We start from the raw sequence: 27271 nt of genomic DNA on the forward strand, positions 1-27271 counted from the left end.
ATATTTATTACATAAATATATAGTAAAATAGACGAGCAACAATTACCATAAAAATATCTTTCTTTAAAATCCTGACCCAAAACACAACGGGGTGAAAAATCGCACATAACAGACATACTGATTGTCAACTGTGGGGCAGGAGTAGGAGCCCCTCAAGTCACCCCTACCGGTCCCACCCATCTCTGGGGAAAGGACCTATCTCCTTCCCTGTTTCTAGCCACAACCCCCTCCCCCACCCCCAGCACCAGCTTCTCATACATTCAGTAGCGCCTCTGGGTAGTGTCCCCTCCACCCAGGAGTTCCTAGGGCAGGAAGTAATTTCCCCCTTATGGACGGTGTCTGTGTCACACGCCCTGCCCTCTCCCAGCCCTGTAGACCCACCACCCGGGGAAGGGGTAGGGGCTCCTCCTCCCCCACCCTCCCCAAGTCTGAGCAGGGAGGAGGCTGGATGAGGTATGTGTGTTATAAGTGATGGGGGTGGGGGAATACTGAGATGGAGAGGCAGTGGTAGGGCAGGGTAGTGGTCATGGCTCTGGCACCCCCTTGTCCTGGCCTGGCCCCCCAACATTCTCCCAGCAACCCATCCCTCCCATCAATACTGCACCTGCTGCCCCACCCGGCCTGCCCTAGTGCCCCGGGCCAACATTGGGGGAAGGCATGCTAAGCACCCATGCCAAGGCCATCCCCCCATTAGCACCAATGGCCCCCAGGAGAGGGCCCTGTCCCCCACTTCCACAGCAGGGACTGGGACAGCTGCCTCTCTAGAGCAGGTGCGTGGCACTCCTGAGTCTCTCTGGCTCCTCCCACAACGTATACTCACTCATCCATTCACACGTAGGAACACACGCACACACACACACACTCCACATCACTGAGGGGAAGGGGAAGGGCTGAGGGGAAGGGGCTCACAGCTCATATGATCGGGGGAGGGGGAAATTCCCAAGTGCCTGTAAGAGGCCATGCCTATGGCTGAGAATGGGGATGGAGGGGAGGAGTGGAGTGGGGACGAAGGGGGACAGCAGGCAGGTGGGGAACTTCACTGAGCCCCCCGGTATGGGAAGGAAGTATGAGAGAATTATCCATGGGACTGGAGGGGTACAGAATCAGTACCCCGGGAGAGAGAAAGAAGATAGAGACGAAGAAGATAGCACAGGTGGCCCAGGGGCCCCGAGGAGTGGGGCAGGCACATGCACAGGTGACAGGAGACGCTCCTCCAGGCCCTCTGCCCAGCTGGAACACCTGAACAGTGGCAGAGGGCACTGCTCTGGGATAGCAAAGCATTGCCTTGTGTGTGTGTGTGTGTGTGTGTGTGTGTGTGTGTGTGTGTGTGTAGGGGCTGTGGCAGGCTGAGGGTCAGAGTGGGGTGGCAGGTTCCCCACTGCTTAAGACATTTTTGCCCCAATAGTGCAAAGCGCGGGAAGCCCTGGCACCCCGCCCCCGCCCCCTGCCCCATTCCCCATGGCTTCCGGGGGCATCTATGTCCACCCATCCATCCCTGCCGGACATGCAGCCCTGAGCCCAGGGCCACTGGTCTGCTCGGTTCCTCCTTCTCCTCAATTCCCTTCCACTATGGGAGGGCCACCTCCTTCCTCTTCCTCTCTCTCTCTCTCTCTCTCTCTCTCTCTCTCTCTCTCTCTCTCTCTCTCTCTCTTTGCAGAGGAGTGGGCTGTTAGCCAAAGGGAGGAGGAGGAGAGGGAGGAGGAGGGGCAGCTCACCCAAGTGCAGACCAACAGAGCACTCCTCACCGAGGGTGGGAGGCGGCTCAAGCCAAAGTCCCTGAATTAGAAAAGAAGGGAGAGGGTTCCCAGGGGCAGAGCGGTGGCTGCTTAAAGAGCCTCAAAAAAATAAAAAAATAAAAAAAAAAAGGGAGGAGAGCCAACTGCCTCCTCCCCTGGGCCCCAGCTAAGTGCCACTGATAGAAATGCCCCCACTGCATGCCAACCTGCCCTACGTCTGGGCTAGAGCATCAAGTGGGAGTCAGTAAGGAGAGCGAGGGGAGCCCCGAAGACAGACAGGAAACAGGAGTCCCACGGGGTGGAGGGTCTGGGATACACACATGTCCACCCCACCCCCACACAGCAGCATCTGGATTGTAGCTAATACTGCAGGATATGAAGAGGGAAGGAGCCCGGGCCACAGTTTTTCCTGTGTGGGTGCCAAGGTATAGGAGGAGGGGGACAGGAGGCCCCTGGGGCTGGGCACTTGAAAGGGGAGCTGTGTGGGCAACAGGGCAGGCTGGTGAGGGGCCAGCTGGCATCCAGCGTGAGAGGTAGATGGAACTCAGCGGGCACAAGTGGCAGAGAGCAGAAGTACTGGGGTGCGGTGCCAAAGGGGCACAAGGGTGGGGGGCAAGGCGAGGGGCATGCCGGGACCCTGTTGTGTTCTCTCACAGCTCTGAGTGGCAGCCTACCTGTGTAGGTCTGCGGGGGGGGGGGGGGGGGGGGAGGGGATTTCTCTCTGGGGGTCGGAAGGGCAGCTCTCAAAGTGCATGGGGTGGGTGGGAAGGGCGGGGTGGGGGATCCTTCCCCTTGGGTGGCCTCAGCTAATAACTTAATATCATCTCTCTCACTCTCTCTCTCTCTCTAACGCTCTCTTTTTTTGTTTTTTGTTTTTGTTTGTGTGTTTTTTCTGTCTAGTTTTTCTTCATTTACCTTCTCCCCTCGCTTGGTTTCCAAAGTGCAGTTAGGATGACTACCATTTTTTAGCCTCCAGGGGAGGAGCCAAGCCAAGCTAAGCTGTCCTTTGCACCCAGGACCCAGGTATTTGGGGAAGTAGAGACCTGTGGCCTGAAGGGAAATCTAGGCCAAGGAACTTGGCAGGGCTCTCCTGTGTGTACAGGGGTGAGTAAGGGCACCTGCCCCTATTCCTCATTCCTCCTGACCCTACAGTCAAGATGGCTTGTCCCTCTCAGTTCTTCTACTTCCCTTCCCCTACTTTCTTAGAGGTTGGGGATCCCAGAGACTCTAGAACTCGGGTCCTAGCCTCCCACACTGCCTTTCATAGCAAGTTCATTTATCGCCCTGTCCAAGGGCTGGAGGTTCTGAGGGGGCTGGGCAGTGCAGGGGTGTATGGGAGCTGCATCTATCCAAGGATGGGAGGGAGGAGAGAAGAGATGGGGGTTCTCCCTCAGCCCCCAGCTCTGTCCCTTCTCTCCAGGCTCCTCCCCACCAGCTCCGCACACCCTCTGGCCGCCTGAGGCTTTAGACTTCCTGATCCTCAAAGACCTCCAGGAAGAGTGGGGGGAAGAGTTCGGTGGGGCACTCGACTTTCATGTGGAGGAAGCGGCTGGCGTGGCAGGCCCCGATCATGCGGAGGTCAGTCACCTTCATCAGCAGCTTGGGCCAGAAGTGCGGAATGTTGTGTTTGCGGTGGTTGACGTAGTGCTCGAATGCCAGCAGGTAGGCCTCCTGACTCTTCTCAATCTTGTCCACACACAGCAGGCCGGAGCGGTCTGTGGGGAGGAGAGGCGTGAGGCGTGAGGGCGAGAGGGTCTAGGAAGGCCGCAGGAGAAAATATGGGGGATGGCATGAGGGGAAACTGAGGCAGAGCGACAGGGGAGACGAGGGGAAGAAAAGAGCACTGAAGGAAGCCGGTAGCAGCAGCCACCTAGCAGGGGGAGGTGACTGGGGCTCAGGGAGGGACACTGAAAGCCTGGGGCTCTGAAGCAATCCATAAAGAAGACAGTGAAATCGAGAGGGGGCAGAGAGGAGAGGGAAGCTGGAAACTGAGGAAGAATAGGCAGAGAGAGGGTTGGGGTTGATAGTCGGAGGCAATAAATATGTCTGGGGCCAAACAGGAAGGCAAAGGAAATATAATCCAGCCCAGGCTGGCGGGGCAGAGGGTGGTCTGGGTTACAGAGCGTGAGCCTGGAGGGAAGGCACAAGTCTTCCTTTGTGAGATTAAGGAGAAAGGCAAGCAAGAGAACCCTGAGAACTGTCTGGCACCTCCCAGCCACAGCAAGGTACCTGTCGACATTAGCAGCACAGCCTGCAGCAGGGCCACTTCCGTGTCATCCAGGTTAAAGGCAGAGAGTGACTTGCCCAGTTCAAAGATGGCGTCAGAGACTACGCCCAAGCCACCGTTCTTGAGCTGCTCCCGCTTAACTGCCATCTCCCCACTCAGGGTCAGGGTGTCACTCTCAGGGTCATAGCGGACAGCTGCCCGCAGGGACATGATCTCCATGCAGCAGCCCTTCAGGAGGATGATCTGGTCTTCGCAAGGCAGCTGTGGAATAGCAGGACCACAGACCACGTCAGTAATCCTCCCCATGCCCCACAATCCCCCCTCCACCTTGTGCCGGGCCGTGCCCACCCATGCACTATTGCACTCAAATCTCACAGCTATGTCTAAGGGTGTGGCCCCATCATTCTCCCGAACACGTAGGTAACTTGGACAAGGTCCCAAGCTAGTACAGCAGCCTGTTTCTAGTTAGCGTTTGCAGACTGAAGAGATGAGTCACGCTGCCTGGAGGTAGAATGGTCACTCCAGGAGAGAGAGAGAGAGAGAGAGAGAGAGAGAGAGAGAGAGAGAGAGAGAGTGTGTGTGTGTGTGCATACACTCATGTGTTGAATATTGGTCTATAAGAATCACTCTATGTCCAGAGAACATGATAGGGATACCCAGTGAAGCTCTGTGACCTGGGAAGTAGACCTGGATTCCCTCTAACAAGCCTCTCCTTCCGTCTGCCACTCACCTCGGAGAACATGGGCAGTTTTTTGGCAAAGTCTACCACGCGGGTGATGGCCGGGGTGATGATCTTGGTAAACTCACTGAAGGCCTCTAGGTCTACCTTGTCTCCGTCCGGCATGGAGACAATAGGTGACTGGCCAATGTCATCCGGCTAGAAGGAGAGATGAGGGTCAGCTGGGGTTGCAGACCCCTTTCACCCACTCATGGAGACTCCCTTCCCACCAGGGGGAGCTCCAAGGCAGCTTGGGGTGGGGGAAGTCCCAGCAGAGCCTATTATACAGCTCTGTCTATGCCTCAAGGCTTCAACTTTGGGGGAGAGGATAGACCAGAGACAGCATTTCAAAATTACTGATGTTGATAATGGTGTGAACAGTAGTTAATAAACTGCGATAAAAATGCAGCCATAATGCCAGAAAGCATGATGCCAGGCTATAGGCTGGTTGCCTGTTGCTCTACATAGCTCCTTTTGATCCTTGCCACAAACCTATATGGAAAACAGAATCACCCACTCTTCCAGACAGAGGCCTAGCACAGCTAAGTGGCATGGCCAGAGTCCTACAAGTAGTCCTTTGCAAACACATCTGCTTGATGCTTGCAAACTTATTAGTGCATTCTCTACCTCTTAGCATGCTCTACCATGTCAGCCTATCTCCTTCCAAACTGATCATCCACTTGGCAGTGGATGGTTGGACACCCCTGCAGGTGGCCCCAAATACTGTTATGTGACTATATCCTCCTTGGTCCCTGTGGGTTAGCTCTGCCCTGGAATTCAGAGGATTAGACCCAGTTCTCACAGAGCACCCCACTAGATGCAACAGGCAGGCCCCAGAAAGCAAAGACATGTGTACAGGAGTACAAAATCAGAACGGCCAACAGGTACAGGGCCCCAGATTTGGTCTGGACTAAACCATGGTTTCCAAGAGAGGTGAGCCTCTGAGTTCTCCCTGTGCATGCCTTCTTACCAGGAATTTTCGCCTCTGTTTCCAATGGCTGCCCTGGGCATTGGTGCTGCGATGGGCCTCCGTAGCAACGTGGATCAGGTCCCACTCCTCAGGAGTGGGCTCTGGTCGCTGCTGCAGCGAGCGAATCATCTCCTCCTTTCGCCTCCTCTCCCGGTTCTGCTCAATCAGCTTGCGTTTGGCCACCCGCTTTGAATCATCTAGAACCACTGTTTATGGAAAAAGGCACTTTGCATGGCAAACCCCCTCCAATGCTCAGAAATTATTCTCCCTAGTACAAAGGTCAAATGACTTCCCAAGTATGGGGAATTCCCAATAGGCTGGCATGGTTTTGGGTTTGGTTTTTGTTTTTGTTTTTTTTTTGATTTTTGTTTTTTTCGAGATGGGGTTTCTCTGTATAGCCCTGGCTGTCCTGGAACTTACTCTGTAGACCAGGCTGGCCTCGAACTCAGAAATCCTCCTGCCTCTGCCTCCCAGAGTGCTGGGATTACAGGCGTGCGCCACCACCGCCCGGCTTACAAACCATGTTTAATCACTGGGACCAAGTCAACTCCAGCTAGGCTAGTCCAAGGAAGAACAGGTTCAGGTTTCAGCTATGGGGGACTTGCTAGCTGACCCTGCTAACCAACCTACAGTTGAGGAAAGAGCCCCGCCTCATTTAGATGTGCTTTCCCTGGGGAGCAGGAACCCTGCTAGGTTCGGTGCACAGGAGTTTTTACTTAAGAACTCCCTCTCTAAGGTCTTCAAGCCCAAGAAGCATCTAGACTACACAGGAGGGGCTGGAGAGATGGTTCAGTGGTTAAGAGCACTTCCAGAGGTTCTGAGTTCGATCCCCAGCAACCACATGGTGGCTCACAACCATCTATAATATGATCTGGCCTGATGCCCTCTTCTAGTATGCAAGTGTACATGTAGATAGAGCACTCATATATATAAAATAGATAAACCTTAAAAAAAAAAAAAGCTACACAGGATTTCCATTTCCTTTGGGATCAGGGTACCAAATCCTTTGGGATTTGGGATACTGGATACCACTCTGCCCCGAAGGTATCCAGAAGGGATCTGCTACCCTTGCTATTAAACCCCATCATAGCTGCCCAACTCCACTGCCCCATGGGTGCCTCTTACAGTCCATGGCCATGCCCACGGCGATGCACTTCTTGAAGCGGCACAGTTGGCACTGGTTCCGGGTGATCTTGTCGATGACACAGCAGCTGTCATATTTGCAGGAATAGGTGGGATGCAGATTCTTCTGGATTGTACGGCGAAAGAAGCCCTAGGGTGGAGGCGCAGGAAACAGGGCACATCATTAAGACTTCATCTCCTGAGCCCGCTACACAGTTCGCTGAGTAGGGGAGGGGCAAAGGAAGGAGTGTCACCTGGCATCCTCAGGTCACTGTGGGGCCAGGATTGCTGGACCCTGACCATGTCCTTACCCTCAGGTCGCAGAAGGGTGAGGAAAGTCTGTACCAGCAGAAGTTAAGAACAGGGAGCACGGTGGTCAGCACTGGGCCTGGGCTGCTGTGGTGTGTGGCGAGGCCTTAGAAGTCTACTTTAAATTATTTTTTTAAGCCGGGCGGTGGTGGCACACGCCTGTAATCCCAGCACTTGGGAGGCAGAGGCAGGTGGATTTCTGAGTTCGAGGCCAGCCTGGCCTACAGGCACAGAGTGAGTTCCAGGACAGCCAGGGCTATACAGAAAAACCCTGTCTCTCAAAAACCAAATCCAAAAAAACAAAACAAAAAAAAAATTTTTTTTAAATGTATTATTCAGGGTGGTGGTGGCACAGGCCTTTAATCTCAGCACTCAGGAGGCAGAGGCAGGTGGATCTCTTGTGAGTTCGAGGCCAGCTTGGTCTACAAAGCCAGTTCTAGGACAGCTAAAACTACCCAGAAAAAACCTGTCTCGAAAAATCAAAAGCAGACTGAAAGAGCAACAAAAAAGCATACTATATTTTTCAAGACAAAGGGCCTCATGCCACCCAGGCTGGTTTCAGACTCCATATGTAGTCAAGTGTGACCTTGAGCTTCTGACCTTTGGAGTGGCAGGATTGCAGCCATGTGCTATCACAGCTGGTTTATGTAGGGTTGGGGATGGAACCCAGACTTTGTGAAGTCCAAGGAAGCAGCCAAACAACAGCACTGCATTGCCGGGCAGTGGTGGCGCAAACCTGTAATCCCAGCACTTGGGAGGCAGAGGCAGACGGATTTCTGAGTTTGAGGCCAGCCTGGTCTCTAGAAAAAGAAAAAAAAATCTAGAAAGTCCAATTAATATCTTGGCTATCTTGCTTAATGACTAAAGGCAATGCTGACCCCAAAAGCATTCTCATAGACACTATTTTGCCTATTATCCTTGCAAATGCAATTTATAAAATAGTATTCAAGAGAATACACAGAGTGGGACTGTTAATAACTTGAAAGCTTTTTCTTTTTTCTGAATTGTGGCTCTAGTCTTTGTTTTAAAGGAAACACTTGAAGAATCAGGATGACAGCAAGGTGAGTTCTAGTACTTGCTGAACCTTACTTTGTGATGGGCACGTGGCATGTGCCTTTCGTGCAAGGTAAATTTAACCTGGATGTCAAAACTGGGCCTTCTGTAGAAGTTACTGAGGTCTGAGAGTCCAGATCTGGGGTGAATGAAAGTTATTGCACCAAGATACAGACTCCTGGACTTCATTCTAAACTTACAAAAGCAAGCTCTAAAAGTGGAGGGGGGGGCAGGGAGGTGGGAGTGTGTTGGGTGGAGGGGCATATAATTGCAGGCAGGGGGTGGGAGGAGGGGTTGGGGGTTTTCAGAGAGGGGGAAACTGGGAAAGGTTTTAGCATTTGAAATGTAAATGAAGATTATATTCAATTTAAAAAAGAGAGATATTAAGGAAAAGTGAAAAAAGAAGTGGAGAGGGGCACCTCTGTCTTTGGGGCGTGTTCCTCTGGGACCTGGATGTCCTTGAAGCTGCTTGCTCAAGGAAGCTATGTTGCTACTATTATTTCCAGGAACACTGCTATGAAACGTGGGATCTCGACTGGTTTTTGGTTGGCTGACACTAAGAGAGAGAAACTTCTGTTTCTGCAATGTGTGTGTGCATGCCTTTTGTGTGTTAGTTCGAGAGAGGTGTGAGACAGGGTTTTTCCGTGTAGCCTTAGCTGTCCTGGAACTCACTGTGTAGACCAGGCTAGCCCCAAACTCAGAGATCTGCTTGCCTCTGCCTCCTGAATGCTGGGATTACAGGCATGCACCACCACCGCCTGGCTGGGCATTCTTTTTTTGACACAGGGTCTTCCTGTGTGGCTGAGGCTGTCCTGGAACCAGGGTGACCTTGAACTCACGATTTGGGTTGGGGGGGGGAATTTGTTTTTTGTTTTTTGTTTTGAGACAGGGTTTCTCTGTATAGTCCTGGCTGTCCTGGAACTCAGTCTATAGACCAGTCTGGCCTCAAACTCAGAAATCCGCCTGCCTCTGCCTCCCAGAGTGCTGGGATTACAGGCGTGTGCCACCACTGCCTGGCATTTTTTCTTTTCTTTTCTTTCTTTCTTTTTTTTTTTTTTTTTTTTTTTTTTGAGAGAGAGGGTTTCTCTGTGTAGCCCTGGCTGTCCTGGAACTCACTCTGTAGACCAGTCTGGCCTCTAACTCAGAACTTCACCTGCCTCTGCCTCCCAAGTGCTGGGATTAAAGGCGTGCGCCACCAATGCCCATCAAACTCATGATCTTCACACCTCAGTCTCCCGAGTGCTAAAAGCCCAGGTGTGCAGCAGACTTAGCTTCACACCCCTTACTCCTAACACACTAAGGATGAACGACGCCTGACCCTAAGTGCTCTTCTGTGCTCCGCACTGTATTAAAGACTATCGCAGTCGCCAGTCTTACCTCAGCTGTGCCCCCCCCCCTGCAGTTATTTAAAGCTGTGCCAGGTGAATTAGCTCACTTAATTTGCTTACTAACTCTATGATGAAGGAAGTGTGATCACCCCCATCTTATCAATGAAGAAACCGAGGCTCAGAGAAGTTAGACACAAGGTATATAAGTGTCACAGCAAGGGTTATGAAGGAACAAGTGACCAGATAAAGGCAGGAGAAGAAAAAGGGATACACTCTAGGTCACATGCTTATAGGGACTGAGTTACGCCAGGTGTACGGGGAACAGGAGATGACTCGTCCATACCTTGCAGCCCTCACAAGTGATACAGCGGTAGTGATAACCAGTGGCCTTGTCCCCGCACACCACACACTGCTCGTCTTTGTCCAGGTAACTAGGGATATACCCTGGGAGGGGAAAAGGGCGGAGTCAGTAGGCACTGGGCAGAGCCCAGTGGAGGCTCCTACACTGTACCCACCCTGCTCTGCCTTTCTCCTCCAGCTCAGCACCACGGAGGAAGGGGTTCCTTATCTCAAAGTAGAAAGGAAAAATCATGGGGGTGGGGAGGGGGTGGGGATTGTCCATCCTTTTCCCTTCAGATATATATAATGGAAGTAGTTCTTCTGACTGTCGATTCAGGAACCCAGCCCACTTCCATGTATTTATTTTTGAGCCTGGCTCTTACTATGTTCCCCAGGCAGGCCTTGAACCCCTGTTTAAGCCATCCTCCTAGCCATCCTGTATCCCAAACAGCTCTAACAGCAGGTAGGTGCTGTTGTACTTGGCCTAAGTAGGGCACTTTTGCTTTCTTCCGTGTTTCATCTAAGGGATGGAATAGCCTAAGGGACTGGGAGAAGAAACCATGCATCTGAGAACAGATGCCCCGAGGCTGGTGGCACCTTTGCTGAGGAAGGAGGTCACGGGAGGGTCAAAGAGGCCCTTCCTGACCTACATCCTCCTCAAAGGCCAGGATAGGTTTTGAATCACTATTCTCAATCCAGACAAATCCACCCCGTGTTCTGCAGCCTGTTCCCTCCAGAGACAGAGGAGGTCCAGGCCTAGCCTTGGAGGAGGACAAATGTGATGGGAGGGGGGGAGGGGCACATGTAGCCAGGCTCACCTGACATGCTGCTTTTCAGGGGACATTGGCCGTTCTTTCTTTTTCGCTTTCCATCTGGTGACCTGGCACTGCATGAGGCAAAGTGGACAGAATCACACAGCGTAGCCTCTGGGCAGTCCCTTCCCACCTAAGAGACTTCACCCCTGCCCCCCCAGGCAAGGCGCCCCCCATCTTACGCCCTTATTCTACCTCCCACCCCATCCCTATATCAGCTGACGAAGCTTAGAAGGGGTCTAGCTATCCGATAGCTGCATGGGGGAGATAAAGGGCTGAGATGGGGCCGAAACCATGTTTTAGGGCCCAGCTTGCTCCCACAGACAAATATTGCAATGAAACCCCAAAATAAACATATACACCTCACATATAAGCAATGTTCAAAGGTTCCCAAACACACAGACACCCCTCACACGAAGGCACTGTTCTAAGGCACACATACACACATATATACATTACAGCCACAATATATGAGACGCTCACATAGCTAAGCCTTTAATATATGCCAAATATGCTAAAATGCTCCTTGGAATAGTCTTAAAGCTATGTAACCTTTCAAATATATATATATATGCAATATGACACCCACATGTGTGAATAACTATGCAGCCTTTAGTATAAACCCAAGTATGGTAATAAGCCTTAGGAGCTACAATCTCATGCAATTTTCTGGGCATTCTCAAATGTATTCTATGACGTCTGCTATGAGCCCAGGTGCTATAGAAGGCTCTGGACAGGCACCTAATGGTGCTGTTGCCCCTCTCTTCCTATGTGAACATGTTGCTCAATTTTTAGGTCATGTACAAACACTAAATAACCCATGCTGACTGAAAATATCAGGATTACCCTGTTCACAGCCTCCATTTAACTAACCAGAAAACCAAGAGGCCTTTTGTACACTGGGACACCATGCTGGCATCAGCCAAGGAAGGGACCCTGAACTTACTTCTCCATGCATGGTATTTTTAGCAACTCTTAGCCTCTGCACATATATGTTGCCAGGTTTTCCACATATGTGTTACATAACCTCAGTACACACAGGTTACATAAGCCTCTACGCATGCAAGGATTGTATAACCTTCCACAACCACCCTGTGTGTGCCATGTCCCAGGGCCTCTCCTCCTAAGGCCTGATACAGTTCCCAACACACTGACACAGTGACCTTGGCCAGGGTCACGGTCACAGACAGCCTCGTGCTCCACACACCCTGGGGATTACCCCTGTCTGGTTCCTACAAGGCTGGAAGGTCAGGCTTGCCTCCAGCCTTCTGGTGGTGTGAGTGTGCAGGGGAATTCAGACCACTTACGGCCCAGCTGAGCAGGAAGGAGGCTTTGGCTCTCACCAGCCTCAGAGCCTCTGGGTGCAGTTCCATGCACAGCCACAAGGTGGCACAAAGCCATGGGGGAGGGGAGGGCTAGGAGAAGAGGTGCCTCAGCTCTGAAGGACTAGGAACGTCATTTCTACCTTTTTACAAGACCTAAGGGCAGGCATTCCCAGAAGTGTGGACAGGGAAATACAGGCAATCCAAGTGGCGGCTATATGGTGAGAACAGTCTGTCTCTTAAGTCTAGGCATGAGATGAGGGCTTTTGGGGAAGGGGCTTTCTTACCCAAGACCCCACTTGCACAACCACAAATTCCATCTACTATTTCTGACCCTCCAAACAACCAGTCTTGAGCACAAGGGTTTTGCTTGGCCAAGCTTCTGGCCTTCTGGCTCAGGACCTGATCTCCTAGACAACGGTTAGCTACACTGCTCCCCAGAGCACCCCACCCCCACTATCTCCCTGGCCATAGGCACAGGATGTACCCTGCTCTCGGGACACCACACCAAACGGGACAGAGCTCTGTGCCACTTGGAGCAGACAGGGAAAGCAGAGACCCTCTAAACTGATTCAGGGCAGTGCAAACGGGAGGTAACCTCTCCCTAGCTGTGTGTGCAAGGTGACGCCTCCTCACCCATGTGGAAGCAAAGCCTTCATAGCTGATGTGTACTTCCACTTCCTGGGAGGAGCTGCATGGCAGTACCCGCCTTGGACCGTGAACAAGGAAGAGTGTGTGGGGTTTCCAATAGATTCCAAAAATAAGTGTGGGCTGTGACCAATAGTCATTGGTGCCTGTACCCGGAAATGTTATGTTATATGCACCATGGCTTGTGGAGAGCACGCTTATTTGTGGACAGGCGGTGAATGGTCTGGGAGAAAGAACAAAATGGCAAGGCCATTGAGATCACACATGCTCAAGTGAGGGTACTGATGGAGAGGGGACAACGGGGCGGGGGTGGGAGGTGTTGAGATGGCTCAGAACTGCCAAAGAAGGGCCGAGTGTCTGCTGCCTGTAATGATTCCGTTTCCTATCACCTCCCCCTTCAAAATGAGCTTCTCAGCCCCTGGGCAAAGGTAGGCAGCAGGCCTGTTGGCCTCATGTCCATCTCCAGAGGTGCTCAAAAGTCAGTGTCTAAATCAGAGGGCAAGCTGGGCCATGGTGGTGCACACCTGTAATCCCAGCACTTGGGAGGCAGAGGCAGAGGCAGGCGGATTTCTGAGTTCAAGGCCAGCCTGGTCTACAGAGTGAATTCCAGGACAGCCAGGGCTACACAGAGAAACCCTGTCTCGGAAAAAACCAAAACCAAAACAAAAGAAAACAAAAAAACAGAGGGCAGCTCTCTTTTACCCAGAGAGCTGTCCACGTCTGTGGCGATGAGTAGGGACTATGCCTTACCTGTTCTCCTCTGGGTCTGACCCACACTCCACCTTGCTTGGCTTCTGTTCCATTCACTTCAATTCCATCCAGGATGCCCTCCAGCACGCCAAGAGACTGGGGTGGGCACACTGCCCCCCCCACGCCCACAGGCCACCCACCCCCCGCCACCCAGGCCCTAGGGCACAGCACCCATAGTACCCCCCTCTGTACTCAGCCTTTCACACCATGCCCTGAGTCCCCCCCCAAAAAAAACAAAAACGGGAGGGCAGGTGGTGGGAGGGGCCCGGGAGGGGCTGGTGGGACAAGAGCTAGGGACAAGCTAGTAAAAGGTACTGGGTTAGGGACTGGGAAGTCTTCAGAGACTTGTCCTGTCTGGAGATACCTGTGGAGAGAAGAGAGAGGCAGGGGTAAGAAGTCGTTGCCATAAAAGTATGTCAGTGAGTAAGATTTGGCAGAGATATTTAGTAGCTTTCAGGGGCCTGTAGCAAAATGGCAGTGGGGATGGAGGGTAGGTACAGAAACAGAACCAGAATAACATGACATCGCAGGTGCAGTCGGAGAGCTATGACGACGCAGGCCCCAGACACAGAGAGGCATGGAGGGAAAGAGTGAGGTCATCTATGTAGCAGGTAACAAGTCTGGATTCTCACATTCGAGCCAATGCCTGGCCCTTGATGAGCGCCTATTAAACATTAGCTATTGTTACCACCCTTTAACCAAGGTTTCTTTTAGGATTCATCAGTGTTAGAGGGCAAGAGGGGAGCAGAGACAAGTAATGTGCCCCACAGGCATGGGGTCCTCACAGAGGCAGGCTGGGGCCTTGAATGTTCGCACTAGTGTCTTGTGGGGACGGGCCAGGCCTGTGCTCTCTCTACCTCTGGCTTAGATCCCTGCCCCACACTAGTGTCCTGAAGGAGCAGGACAGCAGAAGCAAAAGAGAACTGACTCTCAGCTTCCTGGGCATTCGTGAAACCCCGGTTCCGGCCCCCAGGGGAGTTTTGCTCTGTTTTGTTTCATTTTGTTTTGAGTCTAGGCCTCACTATGTCTCTCTAGCTAGCCTGGAACTCACTATATCGATCAGGCTGTTATAGAACTCACAGAAATCCCCCTGCCTCTGCTGGGGAATAAGTACATGGCCACCATGCCTTGCTCCTTTAAGGATTTTTAAATCCCTCACACCAAGTCCCAAATCCCACTGTTTATCCAGTTTAAGGATAGCTGACTCAGCTGATGAGCTGCCGTTCACCGTGAGGGGAAAAGGAGAGGAGATCTGTGACTGAACAGCCATGCCTTCTGAAGGGGGCCCAGGAACTCTGCAGACAGAAGGGCCAGGCATGTGAGAGCCCTTAAGAGCTAGAGGCAGAAGGATTAGAAGTTCAGTGTCGGGCTGGAGAGATGGCTCAGTGGTGAAGAGCACCGACTGCTCTTCCAGAGGCCCTGAGTTCAAATCCCAGCAACTACACGGTGGCTCACAACAATCTGTAATGAGATCTGATGCCCTCTTCTGGTGTGTCTCAAGACAGCTACAGTGTACTTGCATATAATAAATAAATAAATCTTAAAAAAAAAAAAAGAAAAGATTAAAAACAAAAAAAAAGGAGGAAGAAGAAAAAGTTCAGGATCATTTTCAGCCACACAGTAAGTTTAAAACCAGTCTGGGCTAAGGACCACATCTTTAAAAAACAAAAAAACAAAAATCTTCTTCCCCTGATGGATTCAGATGTAGTGATGTATAGCTATACTCCCCATACTCAGGAGGCAAATCCGAGGCAAGGTTGGGCTATACAGTGAGACTCTATCAAAACCCAAACATTATAACATCAAATAACAACAACAACAACAACAACAACAACAACTTTCCAGATGGGGAAACTGAGTCTCAGAAAGCTTAGCAATTCCCTCGAGTTCACTTGGGGCTAACAACCCCACAGCCTGTCTCTAAAATTAGCCCAACTCTGCTACTAGGAACTGGGTAGTGCTAGAGCAAGCTCCCACCCCCAGCTCCTCTGAGCTGCCCACTGTGACTCTGATGCAGGCCTGTGCCGTCCCGTGTGTATGCACATGGGCAGGTGCAGACATAAAGGAGGGAGACAAAGGGTAGGGCTCCCACGGCCAACTCCATCACGTGGCTGCTGTACCAGAGACCTTGCCTTGGGCCCCCTGCCCCACCCCCTTGAGTTGATAAGGAGTCAGGGCGAGAGGAGGGGGCAGAGATAAGGCAGGGCATTGGGTAGGGGCAGGGCAACAGGACAGGGCTCTGCACTCAGGCAAGCCCTGGGCAGACAGAATAGGAGGAGCACAGAAAAGGGGCCCATTCTGACTCTGACACCCCCAGGCTAGGACTGGGCACTGGGGGCTGGACAGGAGTGGGGGGGTGAGCGGGGAGACAGCCCAGGGAGCCGTCAAGAAAGTAGGTCAAGTTTTTCTTGGCTTGTGGAGAAATTCCTGTTATAAATTTATAATGGCATAGCCAGCCCTAAGGGGTGGAGGTGGGGGAGGAGGAGAAGTGGGTGGGGATGCCCAGGACTGGGCTCTGGGGCCTACTGCCCCTAGCTAGAACAGAGGGGCAACCGCAAGAAGCATTCTGGGGGCTGGACAATAGAGACCGTTCTGCCTCCCATGCTCTCCGTGCCCAGGAAGGTTTCATTTAGTCCATCTGTCTGTCTGAATCTTTCTCTTTCTTTCCCTCTCTCTCTTTGGGTCTGGGTGTCTCCCTCCCCGCACCCCCCTCCCCACCGTGCCTCAGTGCTTGGCACACCCTGGCTGCGGTGCTGCCCCCGCCTGTCTCCTGCCCGCCTGGCACACTGCCATCACTTGTTTACAGAAGCTGGAAAAATCCACTCGCCAGCCGGAGGCCTGAGCGCCCCCAGGGAAGGGAGGAGGCAGACCCAGGAGTGGGCAAGCACAGAGAGGGGCAGCCCTGGGGATACAGGCCTTGGGGGCAGGCAAAGAATGCTGGGGTGTGGGGTGTGTAGGAATGGGTATTAGCGGCTGTGGGCAGGGCCTGGCAGGGAACCCCAGCAGGAGGAGTGGCATAGGAAGCTCCTGCCTCGGGCCACAGCTCTGGAGATGCCCTTCCCCCCCAGTATCCCACCACTACCAGTTGTTACAAGGCAGACCTGGGGCAGTGCCAATCTAAGCCACCCTGTTTATTTCCCCTCTCTCCTCCCTGGCCCAGCCTTAACTCCAAATGTGTCTGGGCACTGCCAAGGGCTTGCACGTGCCCTCGGCGGGAGGGGCAGGGTCCTTGTCTGCCCCACCTCTGTGCTGAGCTAAATGTGCCCTAGTGCCATGCGCTGTGGCCCAGGTTATGGTTATCTCCTGGCAGCGGAGGAGGGTCAAGATGCTGTCTTCACTTCTTAAGGCATTTGCTTGGCATCTAGCAAGAGTCTAGAACCCCTGGGGACACCTGAAAACTTCTCCAGGGACATATGGGCCTCTGAGACTACACAGAGCCCAGGCAGAGGCCCCGCATGCAGGAAGGCATGAACCATGCGAGTCCATGCTAGCTAGCCACAGGTAGGAAAAGGTTAGTGGAGAAGGCTGTTGTTATGCCAAGGATAGGCACCACGAAGAGCAGACTCCCTTCCCTCTTTCTGGAGTCCAGTTTAGGATTCCCCAGCTCATTTCTAGCACCTCTTTTGCAGGGGGAGGTAGAGAGCTCAGACCCAGAGAGACAGAGGGGGTAGAGCTATGGGGTGCAGGCACTCAGATGGACAACTGGACAGCGGACCCATCTGCCTGTTGGCCTGGCGACCCACTCTTTCTTAGTCAGATAAGAGCTGTTGCGTGGCAGCATGGGCTAGTTGCCCGTGGAGGGGAAGCATTTCATTAAGCTTAAGTGATTCCGCAACAAGGGGACGGGGACAAGAAGCCAATGCGGCATCCATGGGCGTCGTGCCAGGTTCCCACTGCAGCCTGTCCTACTCCGGAGTTTGGGATACCCCCAAAGGACTCCCGAGGCTGCCAGCAGGGCCTCTTCCCTGGCCACCTAGTATGCACACCTCTGAGCATCTGTACCCGTCTTGGCTCTACTTTTCTGGGGCCCCTGAACTTTGTCCTAAAGGCTTTGAAGAAAACCCAGCCATCCTTGACACACACACACACACACACACACACACACACACACAGACGCTCACACGGTAGGGAAGTTATTGTAAAGAGGAGAGAAAAGAAAGGAAGAGCCGGGTAATGGGAATGATGGGAAAAGAGGGGAAAAATACACAGAGAGAAGAACAAAGAGCCGAGGCAGGGAGGGTGCTGGCGGGAGAGCCAGGGGTGTCAAGGAAGCAGGGGCCAAGAAAGAAGGGAGCAGGGAGAAGGAAGACAGGAGAGGAGGGGGGAGATGGGAAGAACAGTTAAAGGGAGGAGAGGCTGATGAAAGAGACAAAGGGAGAAAGGGAAATAACAAAGAAAGATGAGTGGGGGGTGCTTCTCCCCTGCCTAAGTCCCACCCCATGGAGGCTGGGGGAGGGGGGAGCTGAAATGGTTTCCACGGTGACAGCTGGTTCTTGGTGGCCTGGCATGTGGGCTATTAATAGTGCTGTGGGTAGGTTCACACCCCACTCTCCCCTTCCTCTGCTTGCTACTAGGATGGGCGGAAGAACCCCCCTCCCCAACTCCCAATCATTCCGCATACATGTCCTGATTCCATACTATGGAATCATCAAGGGTAATGTGGAGAGGCCACGGCAGCCACTGGAGCCCTAAACATAGACAGGCATGCACAGGCAAATAGGCATCTGTGTGCAGACGTGCCCGGTGCCAACGTGGGTTCCCACAAGTAGCCCCCAACCTAACAGTGGCAAGGGGGTATCTATGGCCATTGAGGACCTGTGGTAGCAACACACACCCTATATTTTGAGACAGATGCCTCCCCAGGGCTGGGGCCTCTCCCTCCTTCACAGACCCCTACCCTGTTCTGTTCTCAGGTAAGGACTGGGCAGGATTGCCCCACCCAGTTCTCGACTATCCCAGTGCCGGGAGAGACTGGAGGCAGGAAAGACAGGGACTATTTGGCAGGTGTCAGAGAAGTACACACAGACTTAGGCACAGCTTTATAGATAGGTGTGGGGGTGGGGACCCAGAGAGGCAGCACCTCTGGGTGGGATCTTGCTTGGGATTCTAGAACTTAAGAGCGATAACCCAGAAGTCAGATTTCCTAGCTACTGGAGGCCTTAATATGAGGGGATGGGAATTAGACGGGGGACACGCATGGCAGGGGACTGGTTGCTTAAACAAAGGATCCTCCCTGTCCCCTTCTCCATCGCCACCACCACAAAGAATATAACAGGAAATTCCCCCCTGCAGGTCAAAGACAGAAAGACATAAACAGTAGCCTGTCTTGGGCCACATGCCCAGTATTAACATCAAAGCCGGTGCTCCCAAGCCACACCCCTAGAGTCTTTCCCACCTGTTTCTTCTCCTTCCCCTAGTCCAGGCTAGTTCCATAAAATATCAACCATGCTGGGTCTAGAGTCACCTCCCTGGCCATGCCCAGCCCCCACACTTAAATGACGGATGGGCAGATACCCCACCTCCACCAGATCTTATACTCCTTTTCCCAATTCCCCTCAGAAAAGGCAGCAGGAGATCCAAGTCTCCAAGAAAGCAGAGTTTGGAGCACCCCCCCCCAAAATAAAAACAAAACAAAACTGGGCATAGTATAGTCTCCTCACTCCACCCCCAGCCGACAGGGTAATTGGAGCTGGAGCTGGGGCAGCTGAACGCTGGAGGCATGAATGTCAAGGGGCCAAGGCGCTTGCGGCAGATGGCATCATGGGCACAGGGTTTGGGGGGACTCCTGCACTCTGCTCTTCAGAAGCAGAAGAAATTGTCTGCCAGCCACAGAAAGCGTCACCTCGGAAGGGAAGGAATGGTGTAGTGGAAAAGAAAGACAGGATGTTCTTCTAGGCACCCTAGGGAGGCAAGAGCTAGCCCCCACCCAGTCAGAACTGGCAGAGGCAGAGGGAGAGAGGCAGAGAGCAGGATAGGAGACACAGAGGGGGAGAGAGAGAAAGAATAGAAAAGGAAGGAAGGAGAGAATAGAAGGGGAAGAGAGAAAGAGATCCTGTGTGTGTGTGTGTGTGTGTGTGAGAGAGAGAGAGAGAGAGAGAGAGAGAGAGAGATTGTGTGCATGTGAGAGAGAGATCGTGCATGTGTGTGTGTGTGAGAGAGAGATCAGTGTGTGTGTGTGAGAGAGAGAGAGAAATCATGTGTGTATGTGTGTGAGAGAGATTGTGTATGTGTGTGTGTGAGAAAGAGAGATCATGTGTGTGTGTGAGAGAGAGAAATCATATGTGTATGTGTGTGAGAGAGAGATCTCGTGTGTGTGTGTGTGTGTGTGTGTGTGTGAGAGAGAGAGAGAGAGAGAGAGAGAGAGAGAGAGAGAGAACAGCAAATGCAGCTGAGTCTCAGGCACACACATGGACACGTGCAGACTCACACATTCACCCCGCATGCGCAGAACTGCAGGGCTCCAGTACCCGTTCCAGGAGATATTCAGAGCCCTACCCAGCCCACACATGCACAAAACACTCTCACATGGATGCATGCACAACACACCCACTCACTGATGTCTATGAAAATGCAGATAGTCACCAAAGCTGGTCCCCTCCTCCTCCCGTGCCTGGTAAAAGAGAAAATGAAACACCCAGCCAGGGCTTCCGTCAGGAGCTCATCTCTTCCTCACAAGAGGAAGGGGAGGGGGAGGAAGGCAGAAGGCGAGAAGGTGGGTGGCTGCTTGGCTCAAGCCACCATTCTTTGCCACTGCTGAGTGGGCGTGGCTGTGCCCCTGGCACTAACTGTAAACCCTAACTCCCTGCTTTCCAGGTCGAATGCCCTCCTCCAAAGCAAAGGGACAGGACAGTATTTCCAGGTGCAATAATATCCATGCTATCTCCCCGTCTACCTGTGAACTTCTGACCTCTCTGACAAACAGGAAGGAGGTCCCTGTTGGTACCCCCCTGGCTCATGCCCATCAGGCAAAAGGACACGTGTCCAGCTGTGTGAGAGGCACAGATGTCTCAGTGAGAGACGGAACTGTCTCTGGTTCCTGGTGGCATGTGCATCCCCAGCCTGGGGAGGAGAAAGAAATCCACAGGAACAGCTTACCACGCCAGGCAGCGGTACAGATTGGGCATGCTAACATCTCGCCTTATTTGTCTTGTCTTTTCTTCCTGCGGTGCTAGGGATCAGACTTAGGACCTCATGCATGCCAGGTAAGAGCTCTGCTAGCAAGCCACAGCCCTATGTCCAATATTATGGTCTTGACCCTTACTCTCAGCAGGTAATACATAATAAAAAGCCAGGCCCCAAGTTATACAACTGGTGAATGGCTGAAACCCAGACCCCAATTCCCAGCCAGTATTCTGTCCACACACAGCACCTGCCTCCCCTTATGAGGCTCCAAAGTTCCCCTAAGCGCCTCAGCAGCCATGAGACCTGGAACTGAGATCATCTCTCACACCAAAGGCTCCAAGTCAATCTACTAACAGACACTGCTCCTTTATTGTCCTTACTTCACCTTGAAGAGCAGGGGCTGAATAAACGGGGCTTGTGGGAAAGAGGATCCTGCTCCTTAGACCCACAGCCAAGTAAGAGACACCAGGATAGACCTAGGATCTCCAGGTGCAAGGTGCTGGTCAGGGGCCTCTCTGCCACCACCTTTTACTAGTGGACACTGTGTACAGAGCAATCTGGCATCTGTGAGCCGGGACTGGGTCCTGGTAGGTAGCTGGGGTGATGGGACCACAAGGAGGAGGAAGGCAGCTGCTCTCCTCCCCAAGTTCCTAGGCTGCAGGAGCCCACCCTGCCTTTGTTCACTGGGTACTCCTTTTTTTTCTCCGGGTCTCTCAGTGCCAACACTGAGGTTTGTCCCAATAGAGATGCCGTGACACCCAGCATTCGCGTAGGTGCCCTTAGCCGAGGAGGTGTGTTTCAGGCTGAGATGCCAAGGGCTCCTTGTAAGTTAAAAGCTGAGGGGTCAGAGGAGGCAGGGCAGAGGCCTGCTGTGGGTCTTGTTAGAAAAAAAAACAGCTGTGAGCAGGAGAGGTGCTCCAGAGGGTGAGGTGGTAGACACTCCCTGTTCTCCTCGCTTCCGTTCCCATTCCTGCAATGGTCAGGAGACCTACATCTCTACCCAATTTCTACCAGAAATAAGGGGTCTCCAGGCATGAACTAGGTGCTTTGTGGGGGTTGGGAAGCCTCGCTTTGTCTGTGAGGCTGGCTTAGAACTCCCAGTCTTTCTTCCCCAGCCTTTCCAGGCAGGGCTAGGATTACAGCCCTTATGCCATTCACTACACCTGATTAGGGACAGAACACTTTTAAAGCAGTGTATTTGTGTCTATCTGTTTGAGATAGATGTGAACTATCTCAATGTCTCACGTAGCTCAGGCTAGCCTTCAACTCTCTATGTAGGTGAGACTGGCCTTGATCCTCCTGACTCAGCTTCCCAAGCATTTAATATATTTTAACATCTATAAATGTCAAAAGCTAGATGAGTTAGATATTATCATCTCTAGTTTACAGATAAGGCAAGAAGGAAATTAAAGTCTTCTCAAGGTTACACAATTAGCAAGAGGCATTTAGGGTTCCAACCTAGGTAGTTGAACTCCAAAGCAAACAACAAAATCCGGCTTTTAACCATGATAACATAAACCCTGCAATGTCCTGCTAGAATAAGGACACCTTGTCCTTTCATCTGGCTATGTAGCCCCTGTGACAAACCTCAGTTTATCTTTCTGTTGAAGTCTGGAGTAGTCTATGACAGAATCATTACTAATATATTCTGATCCAAGCAGGCCAAGGCCAGAAGGAGCATGGCCAGGCATGTTCGTGCCCATCCCCCATGCACTGCCCCCCACAGGCTTTGGGTCCCCTGTGTCAGCAGCTTCTGTTCATCTTCCTTCCCTAAAAGAACCACCCTTTCTGTCCTCATGGGTGGGCTACAGTCTGCCCCCTCCCCAAACACAACTGGCACAGTGCAAACAGCTGCACCCTCAGAATCAAGCATGAGGCTGGGCAAAGAAGACACAGCTGTTGGGACACATCTCTGAGGTGGGTCTCAGCTGCCAGGGATGGGAAGAAAGGCCGCAAGTTCTAACTCAGACCCAGCTGGGTCCTGCCAGCTCCTGCCACTGCACTAGGTGGGGGTGGGGTGGGCATGGTTTTCCCACCTGGGTCCAGTTAGGGGCGGAGCCTCCTCACCGGCTCCTTAAATAGCTGTAGCTCGAACCTAAGGTGCTCCCACTGAGCTGGATGGGCCTGCCAGCTTGAGGAGGTCTGACACACGAAGTAACCTACTCCCCTTCCCAGCCCCCCCAAATTCGCTGGCCAGCCACAGCTGCAGCGTCGAGGAAGTGCAGGATGTCCTGAGCAGCCAGCTGAACGCCCCCCCACACCCCACCCCACCAACCTCCTACTGACCCCAGAGGAAGACTGGGCGGGCCAGAGGACCTGAATGTGAGTATTAACAACTGGAAAAGTATGAAGAGTGCTAGCACCAGCTCAGAGAAAAAGAGGCTGTGTCAGAAACAGAGCCAGAGCACAGGGCGAGGGAGAACGTTACAGACTGGCCCGAGAAACATCTGAGAGAGTCAGACACCCCAAGACAGCAACAGAGAGAGACAGAGTTAGAAATTCCAAGTCAAAAATACACCTCACTCACTCACTCACTCAGCCACTCGCCAGCTTATGGCCTCCTAAGGAAAAGCTTCCAAGTTTGGACAGGAGGGCCAGAGGTGAGAAAAGGGGCGGATTCGCAGTGGGAGGCAAGCATTCAGCTGGGGACAACTTAGGGTCCCCAGGAAAGGCCCAGCCAATATCCCCAGGCAGAGGCAGCCAGGTCCACACTGGCTTATAGGCCAGGGATGAGAGGGCCAGAGAGCCACTCCCAACTCTTCTCCAGACACCCCTCCCCCAGCAACTAGGGCAAGCCCAGCTGCTAGAAGTCACTGGACACTGCTGCAGGCCTATGACTCGGCCCTCTGGAACCCCCCTGCACCCACTTTGCTCTTGTTTCTCTGTCCTTCTAAAGAGGAGGGGGAAAGCCCATTGCTACACAGTGCCTGAGCTTAAAAGATAGCAAGAAGCCAAAGGGGAAACGTCTGTGATTGTGTGCATTTAAGCACATTCCTGCCCCAGCAACCATGTGTCGATCTTGTAGGGTTATCTGGCCGCTGCCAGGTGGGACCTGTGACTGCAGCCGAGCCCTGTGCATGGCCCCTGCACCTGTGAGACTAGGTGTAAAACAGTGCACCTGTGCCTGGGGTTCCCACAGTCAATCAATTAACAAGTGTTTACAGAGCACATACTGTGCTAGGCTCTGGGTGGGATCCAGGACTCTTCTAGAGAGTCTCCCATCTCTTAAGACACGTGCCATCTAGTAACTGGATGGTAAGAAGACTATATTACCAGGAATGCATGCTTCGCACCATTATGCAGAAGAGTCTTTTAATACAGATGAATTTGATTTTCTCAGTAGTAAAGATTTCATTGTCTACAGGACCTCAACTCCACAGCTGGATCCAGGAAAATACTTGTTGCTAAGTTGTGTACATATGTATTGATGTGTAGCTTCGTTTTTGTTTGCCTGAGTGACAGTGATTGTCATGGCAAGCAGTGATGGCTGCATGACTGGGCACATGTGAACATGCGGGTGCTTCGGAATGATAAAGTCTTTTATGATTGTAGGGCTCTGTGCAACTGCTGTGCATGCATGCATGCATTCGATAGTGACTTTCTCCCTGTGGGTGACAGTGACTCCTCCTTACCCCTGTGTGACAGCATCTCCCTGTGAACCTGTGCGTGGGTATGTGCATAGGCCGTCTCTCTGCTCTGCTCCCGTGGGTGTGTCCCACCCCTTGAGCTCCACTATGCAGTGGCGGCCTGCCTCTTCCCTGTCCCCATGTGGGTGTGTCCAGGAGCTCCTGTCCTTGAATCCGCCTGGGTGTCCCCGGGTGTGCATGTAGCTGTCTGTGTAGGCATATCTGTGTCTGCAGGTCACCTTTGACTCCCCCTTCATCTTGGACAATGGCCCCTTCATCCCCTCCCCCTCCTGGGTCCAGAGCCAGCATTCAGGGGCAGGCTCCCATCTCCCTGGCTTTCTCCTTCAGTCTGCTCCCCCTCCAGTCCCTAAGATGGGTGGCTCTCTCCGTTGCCTCTGACATCTTCCCAGGCCTTTTTTTCACACTGGACAAGGGAGGGCCCAAGACAGAAAAGGGGCACCAGAGACACGTTGCAAAGGGAGGGAAACGGAGAACACACACGCACACACACACACACACACAAAACACGGGTCCATTTCTCCCTCCCTTCCCCAACTACAGATTAGCGATTCTCCTAATCATCCAGGGACCATCAAGTACACCCCCACTACTACACACTCACACTCCCCCACCCCACCCCACCCGCCGCGTTTTTGCAATTAGGAGTGTTGCAACCCGAAAGCCATGCTCAACTGGAGAGGTGGAGAGGGAAGGGGGGCTTCTCTCTCCCCCAAGCCCATGCAAGCCCCCCCCCCAACCCTGCCGCACCCACATTGCCCTCCGTAGCTAGAGACAGCTTTGCAAAGGCCATTCGGTCTCTTTGGCTGCTGGGGGGTGGGGGTGGAGGGGACACGACAGGCTTCTGGCACACCGTAAACAAACCGCGGCGCGGCGGGCGGGGGAGCTTCGGCAGGCAGCGGGGCCCAGCCCGGGAATGCGCAGCAGATCGGCCGGACAGAGGCCCGGGCGGGCCCTCGAAGGGGAGGCCCAGACGCCATCTCCGCGGGCGAACCCCGGGGCCCACCGACCACTTAACAACACCTTTCTTCCCCAGGGCGTAAGTGGCTAGCTCTCGGGCTGTGACAGGGTCACCCGGGCGCCGGGAAAGGTTGAGGTCGGCGGCGGGAACCCCCTGGGCGCCCCCAGCCCGCCTCCGAGCTGGCCAGAGACCCGCGGCTTTGCATAATCAATCGCGATGCATTTGCATATTAATGCCCCCTCGCTCCCTCCTCCTTACCTCGGCTTGGCGCGCTGGACCGAGCTGAGCGACGACGCGGGGGTCTCAGCGCCCCGTGCCGGGGGCGTCCATGGGGGGCCGGTGGGGCCCGGGCCGCCCGCCTCCAGCGCCGGGGTGTGAGTGCGAGTGAGCGCGGAGGGGGGGGGCGGGGGGCGAGTGTGGCGGCCCCGCGGCTCCTCCGGCAGAGGCGGCGGCCGCTCTGGCTCCTCCCTCCCCCGCCCCGCTCCGGCTGGGGCTCCAGCTCCGCGCGCCCGCCCGGCCGGCTCGCGGCTGCTCCCTGCAGGCCGCCTCGCAGCCGCCGCTCCCCGCCCCTCGCCCCCCGCCGCTCCCCGGACCCTGGCCAGCCGCCCTGCAGCCCCTCTACCGCCTTAGCCCCTACCAGGTTCATACTCGCCCACCTCACCCCCCACCCCACCCCCACCCCCGCGGCTCCGTCCAGGAGCGACGCTCGGTGACACGTTTTGAGAAAGATGTCATTTTCAAATAAAATAGCTTTCACTCGCGGGGAGAATTGGGGGAGGGGGTGTTCTGGTTTGTACCCTGGGGTAGGGGGAAGAAGGACCGAGGAGATCTCTGCACCTTATAAATCCGGGAGGAAGTCCAGATACCAAACACTAAGGGTAGTTTGTTTCAGAGTTCGGGTCCCTTCTTTTCGAGCAACTCCCTGTGTGACCTTGAACAAATTACAGCGTCCAGGCTAAGAGCACAAAATCCAAAGGTTGGACAGGTTCTGAAATCCTCCTAACTTCAGCCATCCTATTTTCTAGCCCTTTTGGAGGTTCGTTCCACATGGTGCCTTCTCTCTCGTTTCTAACATTAATGCTGGATCCACTGCCGCCTCTTGCAAACGTCTCTGTTCTCCATGGAAGCTCTTTCTAGTCACTGCTCACCAGCCATTCCCCAACAATATACTCCTATGCTAAGCTTGGGGAATGGGGGCGGACAAGACTCGCTACAGCCCCTTTTCTCCCAGCTTCATTGAGGTGGTATTTCCTCTCCTGCTTGTACCACTAAAAAGCCAAATGGTTCAAGCGGCAGAGTGCCTTGCAAATGGGTGGACTGGTTTTCTCAAAGGAGAGGTCTCCATGCCAGTTCCGGACCCTTGCGCGCGCACGCGCACGCACGTGCGCCACACACACACACACACACACACACACACACACACACACACACACCTCTGCATTCATGGACATAAAACCCTGCCAGTGACGCCAGAGCCCCTTTCATCTCGGGATCTACTACCGCCAAGCAGAGGTCTAATTACCCTAGCACCCCCCTCTGGCCCCGCCGATTCCCCCGCTGTCATTAGCCCAGTTTTACCAGCGGGGGCCATAGCCTTCCCACGGCTCCCAGGGCGGAGCCCTGCCTCCACAGCCTGCTCTTGGGGAGGAGCCAGGCCAGAGAGTGTGTCAGGGGAGCTGCTCTTCTAACCGTTCAGTTCATGCTGGATAGAATCGTTTGCTGAGTGGGACGCTGACCAACAGTCTATCCAAGTTGGGCTGCCCTTGTTCATCTTAGCCACCTAGACCCTGAACCAATGGACTCACTTCTTTTACAAGGGGCTTTAAGGGTTTGCAAGAGATGAGGGAAAGGGGAAATGCCTCTGGTGGGGCTCCTGATACAAAAGGGAAAAGAAGGGAAGCTGGATGAGATGGGAACGAAGTGGAAGAAGCACGGCTTCGGGTGATGGGAAGGGGGACTGAGGGACACGCACAATGGCTGAAAGAAGCCTGCACTGTACAGTGGCAGCTGCAGTGGGGAATTGAGGCTGCAGTGTGCAGAGTCAGCAAACAGTAAATGAACCTGCGCGGTCCCGGCTCCCAGCGGACATGCAACAGCTGTAGTTTAGAGCAGAAGGCTGCAGAGTGCTCTCAGTGCACTGAGGCGACCAGGGTGGCTGGCTGCCAATCGAAGCCACCTCGATAATAATCAAATTTGGTTGAAACCCTGGG

General features: G+C 53.4%; 1 protein-coding gene across 1 annotated transcript; it reads right to left on the reverse strand.

The window, feature by feature from the left end:
• Window positions 1-42: 42 nt before the first annotated feature.
• Window positions 43-25540, reverse strand: Thra (thyroid hormone receptor alpha). Its single transcript, XM_052194316.1, has 9 exons — window positions 25320-25540; window positions 13335-13698; window positions 10621-10688; window positions 9807-9907; window positions 6777-6924; window positions 5652-5857; window positions 4694-4840; window positions 3966-4224; window positions 43-3451 (listed from the first exon to the last, which is right to left on the reverse strand). Exons 2-9 carry the CDS (start codon window positions 13385-13387, stop codon window positions 3201-3203), a joined length of 1233 nt encoding a protein of 410 aa, XP_052050276.1. The 5' UTR covers window positions 13388-13698; window positions 25320-25540; the 3' UTR covers window positions 43-3200.
• Window positions 25541-27271: the final 1731 nt, after the last annotated feature.

Source organism: Apodemus sylvaticus, chromosome 10 (assembly GCF_947179515.1).
Source record: "Apodemus sylvaticus chromosome 10, mApoSyl1.1, whole genome shotgun sequence".
In the NCBI taxonomy this organism is placed as follows: domain Eukaryota; kingdom Metazoa; phylum Chordata; class Mammalia; order Rodentia; family Muridae; genus Apodemus; species Apodemus sylvaticus.

Bases quoted from the DNA above. Each gene is read 5' to 3' on its own strand.
- Thra (XM_052194316.1), bottom strand. From the start codon at position 13,387: ATGGAACAGAAGCCAAGCAAGGTGGAGTGTGGGTCAGACCCAGAGGAG. The intron at 6,925-9,806 runs GTATGGACGAGT...CCTCCACCCTAG, and splicing joins TCACTTGTGAGGGCTGCAAG to GGCTTCTTTCGCCGTACAAT. The intron at 4,841-5,651 runs GTAAGAAGGCAT...CTCTCCTTCTAG, and splicing joins AACAGAGGCGAAAATTCCTG to CCGGATGACATTGGCCAGTC.